Raw genomic sequence first — 27773 nt, forward strand, 5'->3', positions numbered from 1 at the left:
GGTATTATGATTGTCCAATCAGATTTAAGTTAACTCTCACTCAATCACAATGAGACACATGCATTCCTCTTATTATTTGAATTAGCAAGTACAATTCAAAACATGTAACGGCTATATGAAATGAGGAAATGATCATGTTTTGATGGAACAACCTTCTTGATTAGGTCTTCCAGTTTTGCCGTATAAATATGATCCTGTCTGTAGTACGGATTGCAGATTTTCTGAACAAGATTTTCCTTTATTCTGACTCTCTTCCTTTTTTATTTTCTATTCACCTCTATTTTACCTACAATTCTTCATTTTCTTACAATTCCTGCCCAAGTAAGTGAGCATCCAACCCTCTACAAACATCAATATATTCCCTCTTATCACTTGCTCTGTCCCCCACTTGAAATGCCTTTTAAGGCCTTGGAAGGGTGGCAGTGTAGGGTGGGTTAAGGATGGTCTTGTAGGAGTTGTCAAGCAGTAGAAAGTTTCAGGTGGAGAAATCCCATAATCATCCCTAAGATTCTTTAACTCATTTAAGAAGAGAAGCTTTCCCCTAATTCCAATTATGTTGAACTCTAAGTCTGTACACTTGCTTTGATCCCTGTGAAAAGAAAGCGGCCGGAGAGGGCCCCATTGGTATAGTTCCGGATCGTCCCCGACGTGGACGATGGACAGGACGGGACGAATTTCGTCCCGTCCAACGTCCAGAGTAAGTTCAGGGACGAAGGACGGGACGGTTTTTCGTCCACCGACAAAAACACTGTCCCGTCCAATAATCTTGGGATGGTTTTTCATCCCGTCCAGTCCTCCCGAGACGAATTTTCGTCCCAAAATTCCTCCGGGACGAAAAAACCCATTTTATATTTTTAATAAATTAATGTAGTTTTTTTCAAGTTTTTTAGGGAAATATGGAGGAGAGAGAATGTAAATGGAAATATGTACAATTAATTCTGAGCGGCATCAGTTTGCACGCGCAAAAAAACTCAAGGACCTTGATGCCAATTGGCATAGCGAGGCCATGTGGCAAGATCTCAACCTTCGGATGTGAATCCGGAGGTTTTTTGTCCACATCCTTCCGTCCATCGTCCGAGACTTCCGGACGGACAGTCTTTTTGTCCCACGGGATGAAAACCGTCCCGTCCGGTGGTCCCCGGGACGAATTTTCGTCCCCAAATTCGTCCATGCACTATACCCTTTTGTCAACATCTTAGTTTTGATCAGATATCATTTACATAAAAAATAAACACATCTCATAATCAAGCCTTAATAGTTAACACCCCAATGGAAAAAGAAATATCAAATTTTGAACAATAATTCTCTATTGAATAATAAATCCGTAACACTTTAACCAGTAATTACATAAATAAATAATAAACCTCACGTCATACATCATAAGAACGACATCAAATTGCAAAAAATGTCATAAAATTTTAATGTTCTCATTTCATTAAATTAATACATAATTCTTTTAATATGCTACAATTTTTTTAAAAAAATGAATACCCGTTATTAACCATAGGGTGCCACTAACCGATTCCTGATCCGATATTATTTTAATTATGATAACGGATATTGATAACGACTTCAGGGTGGAAACCAGATAACAATGACGAATGTATCGTTATTTTAATTCGAATTTCCGCCCCGAACCAGGAGTCCTTTCAACAGCTCGACGTTACACTCTCTCTATATATATATCCTGCTGTTCTTCGTGATTCTTCGTTGTTCTTCGTTGTTCTTCGTTGTTCTTCGCTGTTCTTCGGTGTTCTACTCGAAGATCTCTCCTGCACGGCCATGGCGGAAGAAGCGACGATCGACGGGAGCTCGCTCGCAGCTCGCGCGCTATCGATTCACGGAGTTCAGCATATGTTCGGAGTGGTGGGAATCCCCGTCACCTCTCTCGCCAACCGCGCCATGGCCGCGGGAATTCGATTCCTCGCCTTCCACAACGAGCAATCCGCCGGCTACGCCGCCTCCGCGTACGGATTCCTCACCGGCCGGCCCGGCGTGCTCCTCACAGTCTCCGGCCCTGGCTGCGTCCACGGCCTCGCCGGCCTCGCCAACGCGAACGCGAACGCCTGGCCGACGGTGATGATCTCCGGCTCCTGCGACCAGAACTACTACGGCAGAGGCGATTTCCAGGAACTCGACCAAATCGCCGCTGTGAAACCCTTCGCAAAGTTCTCCGCCAGGGCTACGGACATCGGATTGATCCCCGAACTCGTCCAGGAAGTTATCCGCCGCGCCATGTCCGATCGGCCGGGCGGTTGTTATCTCGATCTTCCCTCCGACGTGCTCCTCCAGAAGATCTCTGAATCCGAAGCGGAAATGCTTCTGATCAAGTCGCAGAAAATCTCTCCGTTTTCGAAGATCCCTGGCGCGAATTCCTCGGATATTCGATCCGCGGTGTCTCTTCTTAGATCTGCGGCGAGGCCGTTGATCGTGATCGGGAAAGGGGCGGCTTTCGCTAGGGCGGAGGATTCTTTGAAGAAGCTGGTGGAGAGGACGGGGATTCCCTTCTTGCCGACTCCGATGGGAAAAGGTACGATCTCCGATACTCACGAACTGTCTGTTACTGCATCGAGATCGCTGGCTTTGGGATCCTGCGACGTGGTATTGATCGTCGGCGCGAGGCTCAACTGGCTGCTACACTTCGGGGAAACCCCGAGATGGTCCGAGGACGTCAAATTCATACTTGTTGATGTTGCTAGAGAGGAGATCGAGCTCAGGAAGCCTCATCTTGGGCTAATTGGCGATGCCAAGAAGGTGGTGGATCAGATTAACGCGGAGATCAAGGACGATCCTTTCTGCTTCGGGAGATCTCATCCTTGGATTTCGGCGATTTCGAAGAAGGCCAAGGAAAATACAGCGAAATTGGAGGCGCAGCTGGCGGAGATCGTAGTTCCGTTCAATTTCTTCACTCCGCTGAAGATCATACGGGATAAGATTATTGCAGAAGGGATTCCATCGCCGATCTTGGTGTCGGAGGGCGCGAACACGATGGATTTGGGAAGAACTGTGCTGGTTCAGACGGAACCGAGAACGAGATTAGATGCAGGGACTTGGGGTACAATGGGGGTTGGATTAGGGTACTGTATTGCAGCTGCTGTGGCGTCGCCTGGGCGATTGGTGGTTGCTGTTGAAGGAGATTCAGGGTTCGGATTCAGTGCCATGGAAGTCGAGGTACGTTTTTCTTCCTGTGGATTCTTAAAAATTTTGGGTGTTAGAGCTTCCTGTCATGAAGAGCTATTTCTTATCCAATGTTCGACCAATCGTTCAAAATTTTGGATTTTTTTTAGCTTTGTGCCTGTTGGTGATCATACTGGTTTATGTGTTTCGGAATAAGTATCCCCAAATTCATAAAGAAATCTTCCCCATGATCTATCAACTAGATTTTGTGCGAAACAATGAAATACTCACTGATGGGTTTTGATTTTCCAAACTCAGAGATACTGAAGCGATCTGCCTTCTGATCTGTAGAACTGACCAATATTGAATTGATGACAGCAGTCTCCACCTTCTCTTTGATGAAGTGTCTACCAATCGCAAAAAAGATTTATTAATCGTTTCAGATTTTATTAATATCAGTAGATATTACTGGTCTGTTCTCACCATGCAGTTTGATCGCCTCTGGTCTTTCTGCCTGTCGCAAGTTAGCCAATCGCTATAGGGGCCCATATTACCATGTGCAAGTTAGCCAATCGCTATAGGGGCCCATATTCCTTTCAATATTTCTTTAATTAAAAAATATATATCAGTGACCAACGTGTTGCAAGTGGCCCACGCCGGTTGGTCTTTAAGTCACTTAATCCCACATGGGGAAGCAGTGAAAAGATTACATAGGTCTTTGCCCATATCCGTGTAATATGGTATTTACCCATCTATCTCAATATGTTTAGTATGTGATTTTGTTTTCAAACTTTGTCTAGACTCTAACACGACAGAGGGCGGCAACACGGGGAGTGGAGGGATTGCTCACAGGAAGAAGAGCTTTGATCTATTAAGGCTCCCATATAATATTTGGGGTAGTAATATATTAAAGGTTCTTATTAGGCCCAATTAAGCATAAATGGGCCATATCCTATAGGTTCATGGACACATCTGAAAAAATTTCCTCAGCCCTCTGCTGTTGTCATGGTTGCAGACTCTGGTGAGATACCAACTGCCGGTTATCGTGATTGTCTTCAACAATGACGGAGTTTATGGCGGCGATAGGAGGAGCCCTCAAGAGATCACTGGGCCTTATAGAGAAGACCCCGCTCCGACTTCTTTTGTTCCCAAAGCTGCTTACCACACTCTTATGGAGGCATTTGGGGGTGCTGGGTTTTTGGCAAGGAACCCAGAGGAACTTACATCAGCTTTGACACAGTCATTCTCTGCTCGAAAGCCGGCCGTGATAAATGTTATCATTGATCCTTATGCTGGGTCGGAAAGTGGGAGCCTGCAGCACAAGAACTAGAGGTACCTCCTCTTTCATTCTTGCTATATTTTCTTGTAGAATTTAAAAATGATGTAATAAACGTCAAAATTTGAACAAAAGAAATGGAATGTAAGTCGTTCTCTCTGTCTTATATTCCTGAAGAGGTGCCTAAACACTTTGTTGGATCATTGTTTCAAAATATAAATAATTTTTATTTGGCAATTTTTTTTACTTAGATTAAAGAAAAGTGTACTACGGAAGAAAGGAAGTAGACTCCTATTATATGGCCGGCTCTGCAGTATCTGACGGCAACTGAGAGTGTCCATGGAAGATAAGAACACAAAACTTGGTAGACTTGTAAATTTAAAATAATGTAGAATTATTGATGGCAATACTATAATCTTTTACTCTCATGATGGGCAGTCACATCATAATACTAGAATTTCGTGTGAAGATATTGTGTGTTCGTTCTATAGATGGCCTGAAAGTAGAAGGAAGGCCAACAGACGTCTGTCTATTCTCATGTATAATAAGGATTCTAATCCTACATGATATGTATGTGAATGAATCAAATTGCATATCCCTTAATTTGTTACTGAACTATCTGATACAGGACATAATGAAGCGGCCGTGTACTGAATGGAAGGCGGTATGGCCAAGGCGAGAAGTTAGGCCAGTTGATAGGCCAGAGGGCGACTATAACAAGGTAGAAACCATAGATGAACCACAAACTTAAATTTTCAGAGTTTTGTTTACTATCAGATATAATGCACACATAATCATTCTAGGTCAAGGAGAAGGGGTTTGCACCCAAAAAGATACAATAAAGTGTCTAATATTACAAAACTCATCTATTTCTAATTAGGCTCAAAGTGCAAAAGAATTATATGGAATTTTTAGAATTTTATTATTCAGTGCTTTTGATATGTGATATTTCCAAAGACCCATAAATACATTATTTCAATTTTTTGGATATTATAGTAAGCGCATTTTACTCATAATTTCCGCAAAGCTGATTTCAGACTTGTCTTTTGTATCATGTGGATTTTGATACTCTCAATTACTTGTGACTAGTATTTTCTGAATATTATTGGGATAGGACTTTATATGTGGGCTCCACTCACTCGCTAATAGGCTTTGACATTTTGGACCGGGGACCGATCGGACCGGACCAAACCGGGACCGGCGGTCCACCACTTCCAAGGGGACCGGCCGGTCGGGGTCTGGTTTGACCTCCACACACCCCCCCCTTCCCCCGCTGCCCAACCCTGGCCCACCCCAACCCCACCCCCACCCTGCGCTCTTTGCCGGCCCTCCCCCTCCCTGCCGCCGCCACCGCCCCCCCCCCCCCCCTTCTGATGGGGGACCATCGCGACGACACCGACTTGAGACGAATCCAACCGCACCGAGCCACTCACGTCGATGCTCGCAACCCCGACTTCAAGTATACGTCCTGAATGGTTTGTTGTATTTCGTTATATTTTCGCTAAACTGTTGGATTGGGCCAGTGTGTTTGGGCCTCGTCCACGTAATTTTCATTTTCTTCGTTGTAACGGTTGTCTAGGGAAAGACTTTGTCTCACGACGATTTCTTCTCCTAGAGTCGTTCACTTGGCACCCATCCTCCCTATATAAGGGGATGGCATGCCCAAGTGTAGGTAGGATTGATGAGATTTGAAAAGTTGAATGTTTCCTTCTTGTTGTCTTTAGAGAGAGTAGAAAGCAGTTAGTTTACTAGAGAGTGGAGAACGTGAGCCTTTAGAGAGAGATTTGCCCTTGCCACCCACGTTGAGATTACTCTGTGGAGCGCCTTGCTGCCTATCGGTCTCCTCCACGCCGAGGTTTCTTGGAAAATCTTTCTAAGAATCGGAATTCTTGTTTGGTACATCGTCCAAGAATCGTCAAGAATCGACACCCCTTCCCTCGCTGATTGCATCTTGATGGGTTTCGATCGACACACGCCTCACGGCCTGCTGCACGCCCCGCCCTGCCCCGCGCCGTGATCAAACCACGCACGCTCGCCTCTGCTCGCGAGCGCCGCGACTTCACACCGCGCCCAGCAACGCGCCCCGCCAGTTACCACTGCGCCTATCCTGCGTGCCGTACCCTGGTCGAGCATGCCCACCGTCGATCTGTGCATGGTGTCCGTTCGCATCCACCGCGCCCCGACGCGCGCCGCGCTTGGCAGTACGTAGCGCCCTGTTGTGCACCCCGCCCTGCAGCGCGTCGCTGCTTGCCCACGCACTGCTCCTGCCCTTGCGCCCTATTGCGTGTAGCGTCTTGCTGCGCGCCGCACCTTGTCCGTGCACCACCCTTGCCCACACTCGCTGGGCATAGTTGCGCCCTTCCGCCAGACGCCCCGCGCGTTCCCTCTCAGTCGTCACACCGGAGCCTGGTCCCTACGGCCTCGACTAGTTGTGCTCACGGCTTGTTGGAATCGTGCCAGGTTCTTCCTCGTTCATCCCCTTTACGCTTCAGTATTATTACGTCTTATAGTGCCGTCTTCCCCTATCATTTCCTCTGCCCGTTTACTTAAAAAAAAACTTATTGAATAGGATAGCCACCACTCGTCGAGAGGTAGGATATTCTTTGTGGTAGGAGATTCGTTCTCTGATATAAAAGTGTGAACATCTTTGAGTCGTAAAATTCTCCTTGCGTCCTAGGTGTCTAGTGATCTCAAGGCTCATTGAGAGTCTATTTTGGCCAATCTTTTCCTTCGAGAATTTACTGGATTGTTCACCTAAACCAGCCGTGCCTATATTGCTCGGCTAAGAGTTTTCTTTAAAACTTGCACGTTATCATTATCGTCACCTCGTCGATCACCCTTATTGTGCTGTAATATGAGCCGCTGATCCCGGCACTTGTCGTATTACATCACCCCCTGTTCTTCTTCTATTCTTTGTATTCCTCTTTTTCGTCTTCTTGTATTCCTCTTTTTCGTCTCATCTGATATTCGTTACTTCTTTTCTTCCTTTATTCTTCTTTTTTTTTCTAATTTTCATCTTCCTTTCTTATCATCTTCACTTCTGGTCTTCTTTATTATTCTCTTCTCATCTTATCTTCATCCTTTTTTCTCGTATATCTAATCTTATCTTCTTTTATTCTTCTTTCCTCTTTTTTCCTTCATTTTTTTTATTTTTTTTCCTATCTTTTCTTCTCTTGTCCTTCTGTTATTCTTCTTATTTCCATATTCCTTTCTTTTCTTCTTGTTCTCTTCTCCTTTTTTTCATTTTATTTTCATCTTAATTCCTTTTTATTTTTCTCTTCTTCTTTCATTCATCTTATTTTCATTTTCCATCATTTTATTGTTATCTTTTTCTTCTTTTTTTCATCTTCCCTTTTTCCTGTTATTTCATTTTTCTTCTTCTTTTATACTAGAAGAACCTCTTTTTTTCATGTTCTAGTTGGTTTTGTTTTGGTACTCTTATTTCTTATTATGTTGGTTAATACTCTTGCACTATCTCGTCTTGATTAGCTTTTTACTTTCCAAGATGGACACTCTAAATTGCTTTGTAATGCCATATTCTTTTAGGAAAATTTCTTGCCAATTTTGTTATCTTTACTTTGATTTTGACTTTGACCGGTCAACATGACTGGACTGGGGCCGGACCTTACTTCAGGTAAGATTTAGGTCCATGCCAAAAAATTGGACTGGACCGGGACCGTCTCACCCTACTTGCTAATACCATGAAATATTTGAACTTTTAAATTTTACCCTAAGTCGCAGTGCCGAATAAATATTATAGCAGATCTCTGATGAATGCGTGTTTAAATGATGCATTATGAATTTAAGTCGTAAGGAAACACATGACAAACAGCAAATCTTCTTATTATCAACGCATCTCAAACATGAAACACATGAAAAGTATTTTGATAATAAAGTGATATAAATGCAACTTTTCGCACTCCCATTTCATACTTTCAAATAAATGCAGTTTCATTTGGGATTGGAATATACCGCTAGGTTAAATTTCTGAACCACCCACTGCTAAAAACTGCCTGAATACTGTGATTAAATTAGACTGGTAATTAAAAAACATGTAATATGTCAAATTTATTAAGTATTGTAGACATTATACTTCTATAGTATAACTACTATGAATTAATGAGGGGTGGAATGGGATGTAACTAGGGTTGGACATTTAGGACAAATGACATGTTTGACTAGAGACGGAATTGGGACTGCAGGTCCTCCATTTGAGGGCTGATCGGTTGGTTGTACAGTTTTAAGTTCAAGGGTCAAACTGGACTGGAACTGAAAGTAAATTATTAAATATCCGGTTTATTTTTTGTAAAATTCTAAAAATATGAAATTTAACTCTCTAGAGAGGTTTCTATTGATCTCAGTAGAGGCGCCATATAATTGATCATCTGTGGGCATCCACTTGACGTAGAGGATTTCTTTAAATGGAGGCTGCATTTACCAATCAAAACCTCTTTCTCTATTTAATGAACATGTCTTCCTTCTCTTTCACCCTGATAGTTCTGCGTGAAGAAATGGAGGTTTGGAGGGAGAAAGATTGAAGGGGGGGGGGGAGGGGGGGGGAAGAAGGAAAGGGAGGCGAAGGGACATTCATTACCAGCAGTTCTAAAGCTCATTTTGTCGATATACGACATAACCATTAACATAAAATTTCTACCTTGACTTTGATTATGATTAGTCAATCTGACCAGACCGGGAATCAACAAGAACAAAACGGATCTGGGGACCGCACCAAAGTTTAGGAAAGGTTTAGCTCTTTGCTAAAAACTCTAGGTGTAACTGCAGAAGCGACAACATCAAGCAGTTACATGTTTATCTTCGTTTTAAAAAAGTTGCTCTGAAACTGCACAAACACTCTGTCCCAAAGGCATCAACCTTGCTTGATGTGGTGCAGATACTGCGTGGCCTGTGGGAAGGGTGGTTCAAAAACTCAAATTACACCACATAATGACGGCAATGTGAAGCTCGAAGTCCGCTCCCCCAGCGGCCGCTGCTGGTAGCTAGCCAGGTCTTGCTCCACCTTGACTTCAGGAAGATGATCGGGGTAATTTTACATGGTTCTTTCTTCTAATCTGTTTGTTTTTTTTCTAAACTTCTAATTGGATTTCCAAGTACTCTCCTAATCTCAACGTTTTCCCATAAGATTGGTTGGATTCTCCTACTGCTCTGCTAGTCTGACCATTATTCCTTGAACTCCTGTTGGATTTCTTCTTTCAATTTACTTATAAATTGACAGCAATTCTATTTGATTTCTTTCCTCATGTCATAAATCATTTTTTTCCTTCAGTTTCTTCTATGTTAGCGATTATATTTGATTTCTTCTATCTGTCTTCCTGCAACGATTGAAAATATGAGACTTCATGTATTAATTAGAGCCCAATTAATCAGATTTAATGAATCATTTAACTCATAAACTTTGATCAATGGTAAAGAGTTTCACTAAATTTTGCTTTTCACTTAGAACATTAAATCATCGCGGACGAATTCAAAAGCTTTATATAGAGAGAAAAAGATAATCTTATATATATATATATAAATAGGAGTATATATAGATATAAATATATATAAACAGAGACTCAAAGAGAGAGAAAGAGATACAGAGCGAGACTCAGATAGAGAGAGAGATACAGAGCGAGACTCTGAGAGAGAGAAAAAGAGGTGCAGAGCGAGACTCAGAGAGAAAAAAATGAGATATAGAGCGAGACTCAGAGAGAGAAAAATGAGATATAGAGCGAGACTCAGAGAGAGAAAAAAAGAGATACAGAGCGAGACTCAGAGAGAGAAAAAAAGAGATACAGAGCGAGACTCAGAGAAAAAAAAAAGAGATATAGAGCGAGACTCAGAGAGAGAAAAAAGAGATACAGAGCAAGACTCAGAGAGAGAAAAATAGATAAACATAGAGAGAGATACAGCCAGAGAGAGAGAGATAGATAGATAGATGGAGATACAGCCAGAGAGAGAGATAGATAGATAGATAGATAGATAGATAGAGATACAGCCCCGGAGAGAGAGAGAGAGAGAGAGAGAGATAGATAGATAGAGATACAGCCAGAGAGAGAGAGAGATAGAGAGAGAGAGATACAGACAGAGAGAGAGAGAGAGAGAGAGAGAGAGAGAGAGAGAGAGAGAGAGAGAGAGAGAGATAGATACTTAGATAGAGATACAGCCAGAGAGAGAGAGAGAGAGAGAAAGAGAGAGAGAGAGAGAGATAGATAGATAGAGAGATAGAGAGAGATACAGCCCCGGAGAGAGAGAGAGAGAGAGAGAGAGATAGATAGATAGATAGATAGAGATACAGCCAGAGAGAGAGAGAGAGATAGATAGATAGATAGAGATACAGCCAGAGAGAGAGAGAGATAGATAGATAGAGATACAGCCAGAGAGAGAGAGAGAGATAGATAGATAGATAGAGATACAGCCAGAGAGAGAGAGAGAGATAGATAGATAGATAGAGATACAGCCAGAGAGAGAGAGAGAGAGAGAGAGAGAGAGAGAGAGAGAGAGAGAGAGAGAGAGAGAGAGAGAGAGAGAGAGAGAGAGAGAGAGAGAGAGAGAGAGAGAGATAGATAGATAGATAGAGATACAGCCAGAGAGAGAGAGAGAGAGAGAGAGAGGGACAAAAAATCATCCTTCTCTTATTGTCCACCGTCGGTGGCTTCAGGACGGGATGGTTTTTCTGTTAGAGGACATAAATACCATCTCTTCCTTTCGTTCCAAAATGAATTTCCATCCCAGTCTTCGTCTGACCTCGCAGATGGGAAGCTTTTTTGTCCTGGGACGAAAAAACCATCCCATCCGCATCCCTGCAAACATGGCACAAATTACAATTATTTAATCACATCATCTCAACCTGATATTATTAATTAGTTCTATATTGTATGCGTTTTAGGGATTGTCCGGAAAAAAATGGGACGGTGTCTGATATCGGATATCGGACGATATCCATCCTATAGGAGTAGACGGATATCGAAGACGGAGACCGAATGGGTAAGGACTATACGGATTTAGGATACCATTTCGATATCCGGATATCAGAAACGGTATTCAACTATCTATATCCTGTATCAAAGAGAAAATTAATATTTATCATCATCTTAAATGATTTATGTACACAATGCCATATGCTTTTGATGTTTCTTTGACCTCGTTTAATATATACAGTGCAAGATTTCTATTCTCTTCCATATGCGATAACAGGATTTGGAGTTTACATTAAATGTTACCACTTTAGGATATAAGCATTGCAGCAACCGATACGGTTATCAGATATCCGGATATTGGAAAACTAGGATATGGAAGATTTGATTTTCGGTAATGCGTTTGGCTATACAGGTATAGCGATCGCTAATGCGTTTGGCTATAGTTCGGTATATTTATAGAGGCCGACTGCGAAGGAGAGTTTACTTGTCTCCTGGGCTTGGATTTGTGTCGGCCATCTTCTCCCTCGAGCAATTAGGGTTCGAAGATGAGCATACCATCGAAGGAGCGTCTCAATCGACTTCTGATTGTGCAGGCGCAAAGCATCAATGACACGTTTAAGGTGTGTTCTTGCGAATCCTCTTCAAGCTTTATTTTTCATTGATTCCCCGATTTCGCTGATCCTTCCGCGGACGGTTTCTGGGGTAGTTGCTGGATGCGCCAGCGGCGGCATCCATGGGGAAAACAGACTGGTCTGAGGTGATGAAGATGGCTAATGAGATTTCAAATCAGGCAACTATGTGTAAGCTCCCTCCTCCGTTCCTGGAACCTCTCTCCTTCTCTTTCTTTTTTCTCGCCTCCGTCGTGTTCTTAACCTGACGATTTCTTCTTCGAGACTAGTGACAAAAAAATGTGGTTGGGTTTTTATTTTCCGTTCCAAATGCCCTTCTTAATTTTCGTCATTCATTGAGGCCGCGGTTCCGTAATTCTCTTCCTAGTTTATCCCTTGGAAGATTTAAGTCAAGAATGGGTATCAAACCAGTGATTAGGTTATCGTATCTTACTGATTATGGAGCACTATATTGCATCTTCGTTCTCCATCCGTAGGAATTACTTTCTGCTGCAAGGATTAAACCGGTGCTTAGATTCTATTTCTTTTAAATTTCGAAACTCCATCATCAATCATTCCATGGCTAATCTTAGATGAGTGAGGTTTGTCAACATTCGTCCTTTTTCATTCTTAGAATTTTTTCCTTCAGGATCAATGATCTAATCGCTGATTAGATTCCATTTCTTCTGAGTTTCAAAATACTATCGTAGTTCTGTACTGATCTTCTTCAACATCAGGGATTAAACCGATGCCTTAGAGTTTTACTCTTGTTTATTTCCTAATGCCATCATCAATGATTCCATGGTTGATCTGAAAACCTTTGTCCTTTTTCATCCCTTGAAGCTCTTCCCACTAAACATGCTCAACCTAGAAATTACCTCCTCCAAGAACAGCAAACAAACGTAGAGAGGATGTTTGTTCATCCTTTATAAAGAAGACATTTCATAATTCGTTGATCGTGCCCTTGTTCCAAATTGATCCAGGCGCACTTCTCTCCTCTGGATCTTCACTGGAGCAACTGGAAGACTTCATCGGAAGCTACTGTAATCTGCTCCTCGGGCTTGTGCTGTTGTGCCATGGCAGCACTGTTGGCGCGGGCCCCACTCTCAGGGCCTCCATTCGCGACTTCGCCAAGCCTGTCATTGACCATAGCCTCTCCCTACTACATGAAGCCCTCTCCTCCTATGGTTTGATCCCTTTCATATCACTCTTTCCTCCTCATTAGGTCCAGCCTCTAAGATGACGTTAGTGAATTGTCATCCATCTGGGACAGGACGGCTTTATGGACTCAGCATCGTCATTCAATTGCGCCCTGGGATGACTATTTGTCAACTTGACGAGTGGATGAAGACTGAATCATCATCCAGGCTGCGAATGGCAATTTTTTGGATGACGGTGAAGATTTTTGCCATTTACACTTATGAACTAGTGTGGAAGATGATGAATTCGTCATCATCCCCAGCCCTATGGAATGTGCACTGTTACGATGATAAGTCATTATTGTCCCTGGCATGGGTTCTGGCTAAGATGTCAATGGCAAACTTCGTCATCGTCCTGCATCCACTGGATGGATGACAATGAAAATTTTGCCTCTCTGGACCCTCCCTTTGTTAATCTCTTTCTGATGATTCAAGCTGTAGACAGTGATGGGTTTCCGATGATAAACCATGTCTGCAAACACTAGTCTGCTGCAGTGTCTGAAGGCAGATGGGTGCATCATCAAGCCGATCCCCAGCATCTCTATGGCATATTACGCGAATGTCATGCTATCATCCGTCCAAGGGTGTGCCATCCCACGTCATTCATCCACCAACAATGGTTTTTCCTTGTCCAGGATTGAAGAAGGAGATACTTTGTTGAAATTAGAGTTTAGGATTTATTAGAATTAGTTATTCATTCATAAAATCTGCTGATGTACATATCTTCCATTGGATGACACATCACCCATGCTGTCCACTATCATGGGATGCAGGACTGATGGCATATTACACGAATGTCATGCTGTCATCCGTCCAAGGGTGTGCCATCCCACGTCATTCGTCCACCAACAATGGTTTTTCCTTGTCCAGGATTGAGGAAGGAGAGGCCTTTAATGCCAACGCTAGCGGGCAAGGTCTCGACATCCTGTACGAGGCTTCAGGGGTCCCCTAGCACTGACTCTGCCGCTATTGTTCGGGCCCTGGCCCAGGTTGGAACCTCCATGAAAGATGTTCTCCGGGAGCTTTGCGAGGAGGAAGAGGAGGGTGAGGGGGGTGAGCCGGTGAAGTGGGCCATCGAAGTGGGGGCAGCGGCAGTGAAAGTGGTGAAGGAAGGGATGAGATTTGTAGGGGGAGGCACCGTCGCTGCTGTGGAGGTGATGGAGGGGGTACTGGAGAAGTTGCAAGCAGTGGGAGTGCAGGTGGACGAGCTCGGGGCGAGCGCGATTCCACCATTAGAGCCAGAAGAGATGGAGGAAAATATGGCTGAGATACTCCTACTTGCCGCTGCAGTGGAGGATGAGTTGAAAGGTGGAGGCAGCGGTGGCAGCGCTGATGGATTGTTTCGTGCAGTAGGGGACTTGGTGGGCTTGCTCAGGAGGTTATTACAGGAGGCTGGTGTTGGAAAGGGATGAGTGCCCTCTCTTTGTAGCCTCTTCTTCGATATGTTCTATAGTTATGCTGTAAATGCCTTTATAAGAAACTGCTCGTTAGAATATTTAGACAGAGTTATCATCTCTCTTTCTCTCTCTCTCTCTCTCACTTTGCTATGTCAGCCAATTTCAGAGGAAAAAATGCCTTTTGCAGGATAAACAATGGACAAGGAACCAGAAGGTACTGGAAAAACATTGAGCTCAGTAATTGGATATAGGAGGAGAAGAAATAAATAAAACAGTGGGATCATGAGATTTCAAATAAAAAAAAACTGATTTTTAGGTACTATGGTGACAACATTTCAGTAATAGATTGATCAATGTTTTTATTTGAAGTTTAATGGATAAATTAATAAGAGGGAATCATCGATAGGAAAAATACAGACTGTCTTCAAATTATGATTGTTGTCTTACACAATTACATAAATTGAATGCTTGCCAAAAAAGAACAATAAAAAGATAATCATCAATCAGAGAAGAAAATTCGAAACGTCAGATCTACAGATATCTCACATTACAGTCGTCTTTGACTATGATTGTTGACCATAAACAAAAGACAAATAAATTGCCGGACCATAGGAAAGGCCTGTTTGTATCTTAGGACTTTGCAGAATAAGTAAGAGAATGCACGATGAGAAAACCATCAAAGCATTTGGGGAGAAAACTCCACTGACTTGATATTCTTCAGTTATCTTACATTATAAATGGAAATGATAACTTATTTGACAATTATTTTTTCGAAAAAAAATTAGCCTAAGAACGAAAATAAAATAAAGAAGCTGCCCCAATGTGTTCCAGCTATTGGCTCATACTTGGGAGACTTTGCCAATCCAAGTAGCCTGCTTGATAAACGTCGATGCTGACTGGGATGAAGTCCCCAATATAGAGCATAATATGGAAAATCAGGTCTTAGATTTCATTCAAGAGGGGAGATTGATTAGGATGGGATGGGTTTAAAAATTTTGGTGAATGGGTTTGTCCCCATAATACTGTTCTTCTGTGAATTCCTGGGCTGTTAAGCATTATATAGATTTCTGAATCATCATATGCACCATGAGACACCTGTGCATTAAGAACAAAAAATTGTAAAATAAGTAATTTAGGACTGTTCTGGCCCCTTTTTCCAAATTTGGGTACTACAAATCAAAGTTTTGTATCAAAAGTAGTCTAAAATAATGGAAAAAATGATTATCAACCATATCATATCTGATTATCAGCCATAGATCTCAAACTTGTTAGGCATGCAAACCTAAATTCCTGGAAGACACTAAAAGTTATGCACATGTTATGGAATAAATTTCCATTCTCACGGACTGGTTTGATGGCACAATCATTGGATGCACCACCTAGGATTTTTTTTGTTAAAAAAATCAATATGGAACAGTCAATTAGCAAAATTTATGACACTAGGTTCCACAATGATATTTTTTTACAACAAAAGACCATTGGTCTGACCTTATATCATAATTTTACTTTTGACAATGATCAGGCACACTTATAAAAATAAATTCTTACTCTCATCACTTCTAATATGATGAAAACCTTTAAATTTATTCAATGAATTTTTTCTTTGCACCAATTAAATGAAAATATTAAAAGGTTTTAATAACTTTTTATTAAAGCCAAAAAAAATCTACATGATTTGGAAATGAAAATCACTCAAATGGACGTCCGAAAATCCCCAAAAAAATGTATTCTGACCAAAAAAATGTTCTATGTGTAAAAAATGTTATAATTTAAGAAAATGTAATAAAAAATAGCCTTAATTTTGTTTACAATCATTTGCATTTCAATAATATCAAAATAAAGAATGAACTAGTACAACATAACTTGTTTGACATTTATCAAACGCCTAATCATTTTGCTAAAAATAGATAGGATAATAAATAATAAATAAGAACATTAGTGTCAAATTAAATGAATAATGAACCAAAATAAAAAATTCAACCATTACATATGTATCTTGTTTTAATTCAAAATTGTATTTTATTCGTAATTATAAATACATGAGGTTTATGATGAAATGCAATGGTAAGTATAATCATAAGAAAATCAATGTAGTGAATAATCTTCCATGAATACATATTTTAAATGTTCCAATTCATACGAAATCCAAAATTATTCAGTATTATAAATATATGGTATATATAGTGAAGTGAAAGGATATGTAAAATAATGAATGATTTATGACGGGATAACACAACCACATCGAGTCATATATAAACACATTTAAAATATTCCTGTTCATACAATATTGGAGGGGGGCATTTGATATGTTTATACTTAAGGGGGTTGTCACTTTTGAGAAGTGCAGATGACATTAAGTATATATTAAATTTTGACACACAAATTTCATGTGTGGGCAGCATACACCTATTATATTCCAAGACACCATCTAGGTAGGCACTTAATCTGTTGGCAGCTCACCTGTTGATTGGATTTGGTGCATCTATGATCAATTAATTCATATGCAGTACCAAATTAACTAACTAGGATGGACAATAAATATTTTCTCAGCTCATTAGGCTGTTGATTCAATGTGTAATTTTGATTAGAGAATTACACACAATATGTTCTGGGGGGATAAGTATACATAAATAAGTTTGATTGACCCATGTATTTTTTCTTTCTCTAGATCCAAACCCCTTTCTCCTCTCTTTCAAACCCATGCAATAAATGATCGTTTGAAGATTATAACATATCATGGTTGCCTCATTTTTGTTCTATGGTTCAAAAGAAATGAGAGGAAACATGTCCTTAAAAGGATTGCATGTAGATTGCTTGTGGCATCACTCTCAAGGAACAAACATGTCTTAGATCAGATTCTGCCAAGGTTATCTGATCACGTGTTATTGGCATATGTTTCACTAGACTATAATGATTTATGATTTGTTTCTGCCGCACAATATCAAATTTCATCTCTGTCATTCCCAACAATGGTACTATAGCAAAGCTTTCTCATTGCTGACAAAAATAGTAATCCAAGGCTGGTGTCAAGTCCCTACCCAAATTCTATGTGGCAGCTGGCGTGTGTGCAACTTGTGGCACCTATGGTGATGTACATACTACCTTAGGTATCTAGATGTGTTGAGAACTTGAGCGACTAAGGATGAAAAACCTGGCAGACCTCAATAAAATTTTGTGAAGAGCATAGTTACTGATGTTGATGGGGGACCATTGCGACTACATTGACACGTGACGAGTTCAACCGTGCCGCAATTCTTGAGCTGACGTTCGTGATCCCAGCTTCAAGTATCCGACATAGTTCTTACTCGTAATTATTATGCTTTATTTCTTTAATTTCATTTCCTCGAACGATTCAGATTGGGCCACTATGTTTTGGGCCTCGTCCATTGTTTCCTTTCGTCTCTTTGTAATGAACATTTTAGGGGAATAGCATCACACGATGGTTTTCCCCCATTGTTGGCCACTTGGACATCCTCCCTCCCTATATAAAGGGATGGTATGCCCAAGGACGCCTTAGGCTGTCATTTTGAAAATTGAAAAGTATCTTTCTTCTTTAGAGTCGTGTTTTTTCCTCCTATAGAGAGTAGCAGTTGTAGATCTAGGACGAGCCAAGATCGTGGACCACTCATCGCACGTGCCAGCTTCACCACGTCAAGACCACTCCGTGGGAGAACCGCCATTGACGACGCCCGCATTTTCGGCCCTTCGAGTTCTTGGATTATATCAAGAAACACAGTGTCTTCTCCATTGGTTTGCAAGAATCTTGCCCGAGAACTCCACCTAGCATGCCGCTGTCAGTCTTTCAAGACGCGCCGCCTGGTGCATGTGTGATTTCTCCCATCCAAGAAGACACTTCTTGGGGTAGTTTTCGATCCAAGAAGCCTTCGAGAACATCATCTTGGAGACAAACGCCCAGGATTTCCCTTGACGCCCGGATACCATTCGCACGCACTGTGCCTATCGCCCGTTCCCCGTGCCTGCTACCCTGCGTGCACGCCCTCGCGTGACTGCGCCCTGCGCACTCGCGTCTGTGCCCTGCACGCCCACGTCCATGCCCGCGAAGCTGCAACAAGTGTGCGCCCGCACACCACCTGCACGTGTGCCCCCGCTTGTGCACGTTTGGATGCGCACGCCCGCCTGCGCACACCCGTCTGCGTGCACCCGCCTGCTTGCACCCCACTGTGTGCGCCCGCCTGTGCTCACCCGCCTATGCTCGCTCTCCTGTGCGTTAACGTATGTCCCTATCATACGCTTGCTCCATCGCCCATACAACTTGCACTGCTGCATGCCGCTTCTGTCCCCGTGAGTTGTCATCACGTGCACACTCATCTAACTGCCGTCGGGTGACCATCAGCCATCTTCGCCTACACCAGGTTCTTCTCGTCTCTCCTTCTTTGTCGGTATTGTTACCTCCTTCAGTGCTGTATCCCGCTATTATTTCTTTTTACTGGATTTAAAGTACAACGTATAGGATAGCCACCATCGTCGAGTGTTAGGTTATTTCTTGTGGTTGAGGATTGGATTACTTGATAACGAGAGTTGTGGACACTATTGGGCCATCATGCTCCTCACGTCATAGGTTTTCTAGTGAATTTTACGGGTCATTGGGATTTTGATTGTGATAATTTCCCCTCTCGGAAATTAAGTGACTCATGTTTTCTTAATTGATAGCTTTCCTTATCCACTCGTCAAGAGTTATTTCTAAAACACATTCATACCGTTCTGTGCATATTTTCTAATTCCTGTTTTGTGATACTTGCCGTGTGATCCCGATGTTATATCAGATGTGGCTAGAGCAAAATCACAGGAAAAATGCAGATTTACATGGCTTAACTGGACCAGAGATATGCTAGTTATCATAGTTATATGGGTGTGTCCAACAATAATAGTCCAAGGAGAGTGGAGTAGTCCCTCAACCCTGAGTTTTAAGACACTGATAATCTCAATTTTAGGGGTTTTAATTTCTTCGTTAGTAATTGAGATTATTCAATAAAAATATATTTAACCATACTTACTTAAGAGTATTTAGTTAGTGATAAGTACGGATCATCTCCACATGGAACAATGATTAAGGTTTAAATTTTTTCACTATTGATTATCTTTACGAGAATAGATAAATATGAGAATATATTAGGCAAGATAGTGATATCGAGTATAAAGATGGAACTTATATGTTAATTTAATTTAAAGAAAAGAGTATGTGAACGTGAAAGGCATGATGATGGACGATGGTGTGAACGATGGTAGTGGTTGAATGTAGCGTGGTATGATGGAGAGGATAGAGTGACGAGATAAGAGAATATAAATGAGTAAAATGAGTAAAATGAGAGTGAAGATAAGATGAAAAACACTAATTAAGCGAACAATGGTGTTGGGAAAGGAAACAGCGTAAGGCGAAGATACTTACCTTAGATCTTTACGTTCTGCCAGGATCATGGTGATTTACAAGTGCCGGTAAGTTCCCCTGCTTCTCCAATGCTTCTCCCACACACCCAGGAGACCAAGAACACACTTGATGGATCTCAAAACTCACTATCTTTCAATCTTCCCACACAAGTAGGAAGGATGTTCAATATCGATTTTACAATGATCCAGGCCTCTATTTGTAGATCATAGGGTATGGATGAAAAAAATGAGGGGAAGACGAAGCAATGCTGAAAAGTTCAGCTCAATCGGACTTGTAGATCAAAAGTTATGGCCGTTTGAAGTTGAGCCAATCCTAGCCCTTGTTTCCTTCTCTCTCCTCATCAGCATCCTCGTTTTCCATGTCCGTTAAGAAGTCAGAGCGCTTGAAATTCGACACTTTTTGTATTCCGCATGGGCACTTTTTGTATTCCACGCGGGTGCTTTTCGGAGTCCACGTGTACCTAAAAAAAAGACAAAATGGAAGAAAAGACAAAAAAGAAAGAGAGAGAGAAAAAAGATTTGCCGCAATTGACGTGGCGGCGAGTCAGCACGTGCCATGTCAGATGGGGCCCTCTTTTTGTCCTCTCAGCAGTAGCCACGCGTGCGCCACGTCGCTTTGCGTGGGCCACTTGCACACGTGGCCTTGCGTGGTGCGGCCACGCCGCTCTTCCAAGAAAAGACAAAAAGGAAAAGTAAAAAGCATTTTTTGTCTTTTTCTCTCTCGACCATTTTATTGTAAAAAATGGATTCTTTTTTTATTCTTCCACATCACTCCTGTCAAAAAATGAATTTTTAGTCATAAATATAGTCATCGCCTTGTTAATGATTTCCTGGTTAATGTTTGGCTGATGCCAATCATTAATTTTGGTAATGATTGGCTGGTGCCAATCAACAACGAGTGCTTTAATTCATCGCCGTTCGATGAATCGAACGACGACATGTGGCGGCACAGCTAAAAAAACTAAAAATACACTTTAAAATGCATATTAATTTAAAAAAAGCCAAAAAATATAAATAAATATATATTTTAACTTATAAAAATCATATCAAGCGTTTTTCAAAGCATTACTATTCCTGAGTGCAGGTTCGATGATTCATCCCATGTCGGATGAGCAAGATATGCGGAAGTTGGGGGGCTTGCCTCCTCGTTCCCTTTTACCTATGCCATGATGCTCATGGGCAGCTCATCTGTCCAAATTTAATGTCAAAAAATTCCATAAAAAAAAAATTCTATTTCAAAAATTATATTCTTTTAGAATGTATTCTCAGAAAATTCTCCAAAAATGCATAAAATGCAGAAAATTCATAATTTTTTTCTAAAGTAGAGTGAATCATTTTAAGCTTCATAACATGCAAAGATAAGTAATTTAATGCAAATAAACATGTAAATATGATGATATAAGGTACTAAAATGCATGTTATCAGACACAACCCAGCAATGTGTATGCAGAATTGCTAAAGTGGATTTAAGCAAATGCCTAAATAAGGGTGAATGTTCCATGTTTCCATGATGCATCACAGTTGTTATTCTTTGTGACCAGTAAATGTGCCATTACTCAGGTCCATAACCAACTAGTGTAGTAATATTTAATTCCAATAAAAGGTTATAGGGTCATTATAATCATTAACTCAAAAAATTCATCGGCCTAGATGCTCACATGCAAATGGTCTTTTATATCTTGGAAGATATACTTTAATTTTGATGGTTTATGAAAAATTCCCACTATATAAATAGGGAAAGACAATGAGAACCATTCACCCAAGCAATAATTTTTTAAGTCCTCCCCTTCTCCATTCTCCCTTTGATTTCACTCAATTCTTTATGCAATCAAGATGATGTAATGATGATAATAGAGCATGAACGGGGCCTTTCAAGATGGAGGGGGCGATTCAACTTTGTAGGGATTGTGTGGACTCGTTTAGAGGCTACACACTTGAGCAGCTTAACAAATATTTCTCAAGGAACCAAGAAAATTTGAATCCAATCCGTGCGCATGTGATTTGATCAATAGTTTTGAATGTCATTTGAATTATGTACAAAGTATTTCACTAAAGGAATCCCTTCACTTTCATCCAAATCAAGGCCATATAACCCTACACAAGGTTGATTGATGTCACGGTTTATAGGTAGTCCTTAGACTTGAGACACCAAACACATCTTGCAGATGGAAGTCTAGAATTTGACTAAAACTAATGAGTCTCTAATCATGATATTCAAATATGCCTTAGCTTATATATGAAAAAAGGGATTGATTGGTCAATATGACATTTTTTTACCGCAGTATAGGAGGATATTTACATGAGGAAGAAGATGCATCAAATCCCTGACCCGGGTAATGGATATTTTTAGAAGGTATTCTTCAACGATCTCCATAATGAACTAGTAATAATTGAATGGCATATTGAGGTCTGACTTTTAGAAGCTAAGTCATTTGAGAGTCTCAAGCGGATGAGTGATCATAAACATATCATAACTGATGATGACGATGGTTCATGAGAGTGATCACTGCTCTATACCTTTGACAGAATGAGGTATATCTTGGCTCTCCACTGGTTAGAAACTTAGCCTATCAACTGGGTTAATCAATCCCTCTGATTAATTTATCTGAATTTCAGTATAAATAATTAATAAGATTGTCCAATACATATGACTTGACCATTAAGTTAATAAGTAGAGTAATATATGGGCTTATCATGTCACACATATGACATTAGTGGATATAAAAAGGTTAAGAGGGCTTTTATGAAATGTTATAAAACAAATTAAATAGAGTGAGACACCCATTTTAGGTGAGCACGCCAGCCGCATATAGGCAGCTCCCATTGTCTTTGATGGCGCAGCACCGCCGGACGCCATCGACCTGGCACGCGAGGAGCCACCGTCGTCACCGAGCCCGCCACCGACACGTGCCCAGCCGACACGACGAGCTGCCGTAGCGACGCGTGACCCCGAGTTCTGGTACTCGGCACGACGCACGCGCCACTTCTTGGTCGGATTTATCCATTTCTATCTCCTTTTTGTTTTCCTTATCAGTGTAGTTAGGGGAAGGCCCATATGAGGACATCTTCCCCTCCCAACCCTGCTAATGGGCCTATCTTCCCCTTCCTTTTCTTTCTTTTATCTCTTTTTTCCTTTGTTGTTTGGGGGCCCATCTTCACCATCCTATATAAGGAGGGGGTGGGCGCCCAAGGAAAACTTTCTTGAATTTGGAAGTTTTTTTAACGTGGAAGTTAAAGAGTCAGGTCGTGGAATGAAGGAGAAGAAAGAAGAAGAAGAAGAAAGAAGAAGAAGAAGAAGAAGAAGGAAGAAGAAGAAGAGGAAGGAGAAAGAGAGAAAGAGAAGAGCCCTGTTGCGCCGCCATTTCACCACCTGAGCCTTGCCGCGCCGCCGCCCTCCGGTCGGAGTTCGGTCGCACCGCCGGCCTCCTGCCAGAACCGGTCGCGCCCCGCCCCCGACGCCGGAGACCCGCCGTTGCCGCCCCGACGCTCCTGGACGCCCTTACCCACGCCCGCCGTCCGCCCAACTTCCACCCCATCGCCCCTCGCCACCGACGACTCTGCTCGGCGTCCCCGCGCGGATTCACTCGCCCGCCGCCTGCACACCTCCCTCCATCGTCGTGCCACCGCTGCCAGCCTCGGTTGGCGCCCTCGCGCGGAATCGCGCATTTGCTGGACTGCCCCTATCACTGTCTACGCCCTTACTACGCCCACCCCCCTGCCCCAGTCCGACGTCGGCGCCACCGGACTCGCTGCTTCTCTGGAATCACCTGGTACGATTATTCCATCTCCAGCGCGACGCAGGTACCCCTCACTCTGCCCTTACGTCTCTTACTTTCTTTAGTATACTTTCGTGTTGCCTCCACCGCGCTCGGGTTAGACAGGTGAGCGCGAGACAGGTTGAGAAAACGACGAATACTCACCGAGAGTCTTACCTGCCCGGTACGAGTCGGGTTCTCCCGACGCGTGTGAGCACTGTAGCGGGGTTTCCCCTGTTCGGCGACGTACTCGCCCTCGACCCTCTCGGGCGAGGTTCAGGAGGTCCGTCTGACCTCACTTAGAGCAATCCCGTCAATTCTCTGGAACGGCACCCACCGCTCGTCGACGCACGCACGTACTACACATAGGACTTTTGCATTGCACGTCATCATCCTTACCTGTCCATTAGCATTCTCGGACGACACGGACAGTCGTCGCCCGAGTGAGATCCTAATTCGATACCAAGCCGCTACCCTCGATGACGACCGGGCGACGTTTTGACAACGTCTGACATCAGTCTTCTATTTTCAAAAACCCCTTTTACTAATAAAAGTCTCGATAGTGGGATCATCAAATAGATGTTCAAGAAGACTTGAATAAGATCAAGAGGAGATCCATTGTTGAGCTGATCAAGTGGATGTGTCTAGAGGTCAGACATGTAGGCTTGAACAAACTCTTCTAGGGAGAAAGTTAATGGTGGCATTAGTTCCACACAAGATTTTGAGACTACAGTTTTTATAGATAAATTATGAATTTGTTTCCATCTTCCATTGCATGAAATTTAATTTCAAGAAATCAATAAAAGGCCACAGAACCCAATGCTATCAACCGTAATCAGTATTCCTATTTTGTAAAATCATAGAAATACTAATTTTATGATATTTCTACTAAATTCCTCCTCCTTGGGTTTGTATCTACTGATAATGAGTGTGGACACTCTCATTTTTTACACAAAATATTATCCATAGACTTATTTCTGAAAGTAAGCTAAGACTGTGTGGAATCACATGATAAGGTAATACCTTGTCATAGTAAAAATACATCCTCCCATCATTGTGATGTCATTTGTGTCTAAGATCCAATTTTTTTTTTTGGATCATGAATTGAATCAACTTGATCACTAGTTATGTACAATATCAACCAATGATTTATGGAGCCCGATTAAGTAAACTCTTTGCCTAAAGTGTACCAAATATCTTTCCTTATTGTCTTCACACAAATGGTGGGATCAACTATCCTCATCATACGGGTATCAAATATTTGGATCTCCTTATCAAAGATCCTGAGAATATTAATATATACGAGACACATTTAAAGATAAATGATCAATGTAGTATCATCTCCTCATAATCCATTAGCCATTGCACAACATATCCTTTGACTTAGTTATAAAAATTTCAAGTGAATAATAGTGAATATACTTTAAATTAATGAATTCAAATGAGATACAGATGCATGATTCACATTGAAATCATATAATTCAGCCAATCTCCCATTTAGATAAAGATCAACAAGTTTTAGAGATCAAGAATGTAGCTTTCAAGTGATGCAAAAAATATGTAGATCAATTGCTTTTATTAGTGGCTATGTTATTTAATTTGTTAATGAAACTCTTTCCATCATAATATCTCCACTAAGAAGTGATCTACCAAATCAATTAATAACTCCAGCATATGTTACTGAACTTTCAATGGGATCATGACTTTTTCCTTGTACAATAGCATCATTGATATTGGACAACAATGGAATACTGTCCAAGATCACAGAAATATGGTTGGGGATGAAGTTATTCAACCACAAATTCTTCTTGCAGCATAAGCTACAAGAATGAACTTAGTCTTCTTGGAAATTTTCAGAGAAAATTTACCTCTATCTTCACAGGTATGACGAGAATCCAACTTAGATGTACGACCTCTATTTCTCATTAGTATGTGGCATATCTTACAGTTCTCCATACCATACCTTTAGACAATGATGTCCATGTACATGAATAGGGACAATATTAAAAACGTCTTTTCTTGACCATTCTTAATGGGTAGAATTACATTTATGTAACTGATTAAAAAACTATAAAAAATTATGAAAAATATATGATCAGGTTCCATCTGTGAGTAAACGTTCTTAATCAATTCTTAAGATTTGAATGATTTTCCAGAAATTAAATTCCAACTTTGGAAAGCTTGCGTCAATAAAAATGGACCTTCACCATTATGAAAGTTTTTGCCCTCAACGATTATGCTCTTGAGGCTGCAAGCATCATATTTAAAATGAGGTAGGGCAATAACAACCCTACCGAGTGCACTGTTATAGTCTTCAAAAAAATTTCTTTCTTTAACTATGAGGGATCACTCATAAATGAGGCTGAACTTCTATATGTGTTAAGTACTATAGTGCCGTGGGCTCATCAATGTATGCAATGATTTTATGGTTACCATGGTGAGTTAATGTATATTGGAAAAGTGCTTCATAATGTAGTCCAATGATTTTTTAAATATTTTCATGGAACATCATATCTATGTTTGCCATTGGATCAACCCAAAAAAATATAACTAGTCTGGAAACTCTAATATTATATGTGATCTTGCTAAAAGTATCTCACATGATACATTTTCCTCATTTGTAGTTATGCCACATCACAAGAGGCCACATTATAAACAACTATTGCTACCTTCAAAATGGAGGCAAAGTATATGGTTATTAAAGAAGAAATCCTTATATATAAGGAATCGTTGCTGAATTATGCATTCAGCTCTGGGACCCTGTACTATTTTCATAGTAAGAGTACCATTTTTTGCCAAAGTATTATATTTTTATGAGCAAAAAATCTTATTGGCATGCGTTATCATTATATTAAAGGATTTTTCTGTGATGGACACATCTCTATCAAGAAGATTGGAACTCACCATAATCTTAAAAACATGATGGCAATATCACTTCCATAAGCCAAGTCTCAACATTATCTCACTATTGTCCGGCTTTGTCCTTAAGTTAACTTTTCATTGGTTTGGAATTTTCAGTGTTGAAAAAGATAAGGTGTACATTTGATGCTGCTTTGTCTTATTTTCTTCTTGCATCTAGTTTTTCCCTCATGGGCCTTTCTGTATTAGGTGTCTCCATGTGAGGCATGATTATCTATTTGTTACTTTGATTAATAACTTTTGATGTAGGAATCTGATTTTTTTGACTTTTTACAAAGAGCTATTGCTCAATATTTATTTTTATGGAAATATTACACGTTTAATTTTCATATTTATTTAATTTTTTTTATCTTTTTTGGTTTATTAGTTTTATTCGACTTTTTTGTGGAGGCTGTTACATTATCCATTTTGAGCTACTGCCACTAGATCTCTATCCAGAACTTGCTCCACTTGAAAATATTAGATGGTCTAGTTGATCCCTTTTGCATTGTTATTGAGACTAACTAATCCCTTTTCCACGTCAAGGTTGGGTGCTACCATTCAGATAATGATACAAAAGTGGATGTTCGATAGCAATATCGAAAACTATTTCATTTAGATTCCATTCATTATATAAATTTTGTATTTGTTATCCAGTATCAGATAATCATAATGGAAAACACATTTTTCTTACTTATCCATTATCATGTCTCTAGTTCATTAGCGTTCATAATATTATGCATTTTTGATGTTTCAATATCCGATATCACAAACGGATATCACATTTTGAAATGACTCGATATTGATTGTTCGGTGAACAGCCATGCACAATGGCTATGGCGGTGAACAGCCATCAGTAGCGGGGGCGTCAAATGGGACGTGGGAAGAGGCTACTGGAGAGGGCATCAGTGGTTACAAACAAGCATCGGCAGCGGTAGTGGTGGCAAATAGACTTTGGGTAAGGTTAACCAAAGTGGGGAGAATGATTAGTAGGACTAGGTGGTGACAACGGTGGTCGAGAAATATCAATTTTAAAGTATTTTGTAATAGAATCATGAATGAAACATTGTGTTTCTAAGAAAACGATGACAAAAAACAAAATGATGCCACACACATTTAATTCTCATGTTATTTCAAAGAATTTTATGTTAATTTGAAGAACAAAAACCTTAACTTGTTGCAACTTAAACATTTTCTTTA

General features: G+C 41.0%; 2 protein-coding genes and 1 long non-coding RNA gene across 6 annotated transcripts; all 3 read left to right on the plus strand.

The window, feature by feature from the left end:
• Positions 1–1623: 1623 nt before the first annotated feature.
• Positions 1624–6105, plus strand: LOC144705395 (Thiamine pyrophosphate dependent pyruvate decarboxylase family protein). 4 transcript variants are annotated; one of them, XR_013582033.1, is made up of 4 exons: positions 1624–3171; positions 4133–4449; positions 5022–5114; positions 5483–6105. XR_013582033.1 is itself a non-coding variant. In XM_078578038.1 (3 exons), the coding sequence occupies exons 1-2, from the start codon at positions 1783–1785 to the stop codon at positions 4445–4447; spliced, it is 1704 nt and encodes a 567-aa protein (XP_078434164.1). In that variant the 5' UTR covers positions 1624–1782; the 3' UTR covers positions 4448–4449; positions 5022–5386. The 4 variants fall into 4 exon arrangements, 1 of the variants encoding a protein (XP_078434164.1); XR_013582032.1 differs by having other exon boundaries at positions 5508–6105; XR_013582034.1 differs by having other exon boundaries at positions 5543–6105.
• A 5554-nt stretch (positions 6106–11659) lies between these two features.
• Positions 11660–14643, plus strand: LOC144705784 (uncharacterized). Its single transcript, XM_078578614.1, has 4 exons — positions 11660–11930; positions 12017–12110; positions 12902–13105; positions 13988–14643. Exons 1-4 carry the CDS (start codon positions 11856–11858, stop codon positions 14527–14529), a joined length of 915 nt encoding a protein of 304 aa, XP_078434740.1. The 5' UTR covers positions 11660–11855; the 3' UTR covers positions 14530–14643.
• Positions 14644–23159: 8516 nt separating this feature from the next.
• On the plus strand, positions 23160–27748 carry LOC144705808 (uncharacterized). The gene is made up of 2 exons (XR_013582117.1): positions 23160–23721; positions 27395–27748. It is a non-coding gene; the product is annotated as an uncharacterized LOC144705808 (long non-coding RNA).
• Positions 27749–27773: the final 25 nt, after the last annotated feature.

This window comes from Wolffia australiana, chromosome 7 (genome assembly GCF_029677425.1).
Source record: "Wolffia australiana isolate 7733 chromosome 7, ASM2967742v1".
NCBI lineage: Eukaryota > Viridiplantae > Streptophyta > Magnoliopsida > Alismatales > Araceae > Wolffia > Wolffia australiana.

Coding starts and splice junctions, on each gene's coding strand:
- LOC144705395 (XM_078578038.1), top strand. CDS start 1,783: ATGGCGGAAGAAGCGACGATCGACGGGAGCTCGCTCGCAGCTCGCGCG. Junction 3,172..4,132: donor TCAGTGCCATGGAAGTCGAG/GTACGTTTTTCT, acceptor TCATGGTTGCAG/ACTCTGGTGAGATACCAACT.
- LOC144705784 (XM_078578614.1), top strand. CDS start 11,856: ATGAGCATACCATCGAAGGAGCGTCTCAATCGACTTCTGATTGTGCAG. Junction 12,111..12,901: donor TTCAAATCAGGCAACTATGT/GTAAGCTCCCTC, acceptor AAATTGATCCAG/GCGCACTTCTCTCCTCTGGA. Junction 13,106..13,987: donor TGAAGCCCTCTCCTCCTATG/GTTTGATCCCTT, acceptor TTCCTTGTCCAG/GATTGAGGAAGGAGAGGCCT.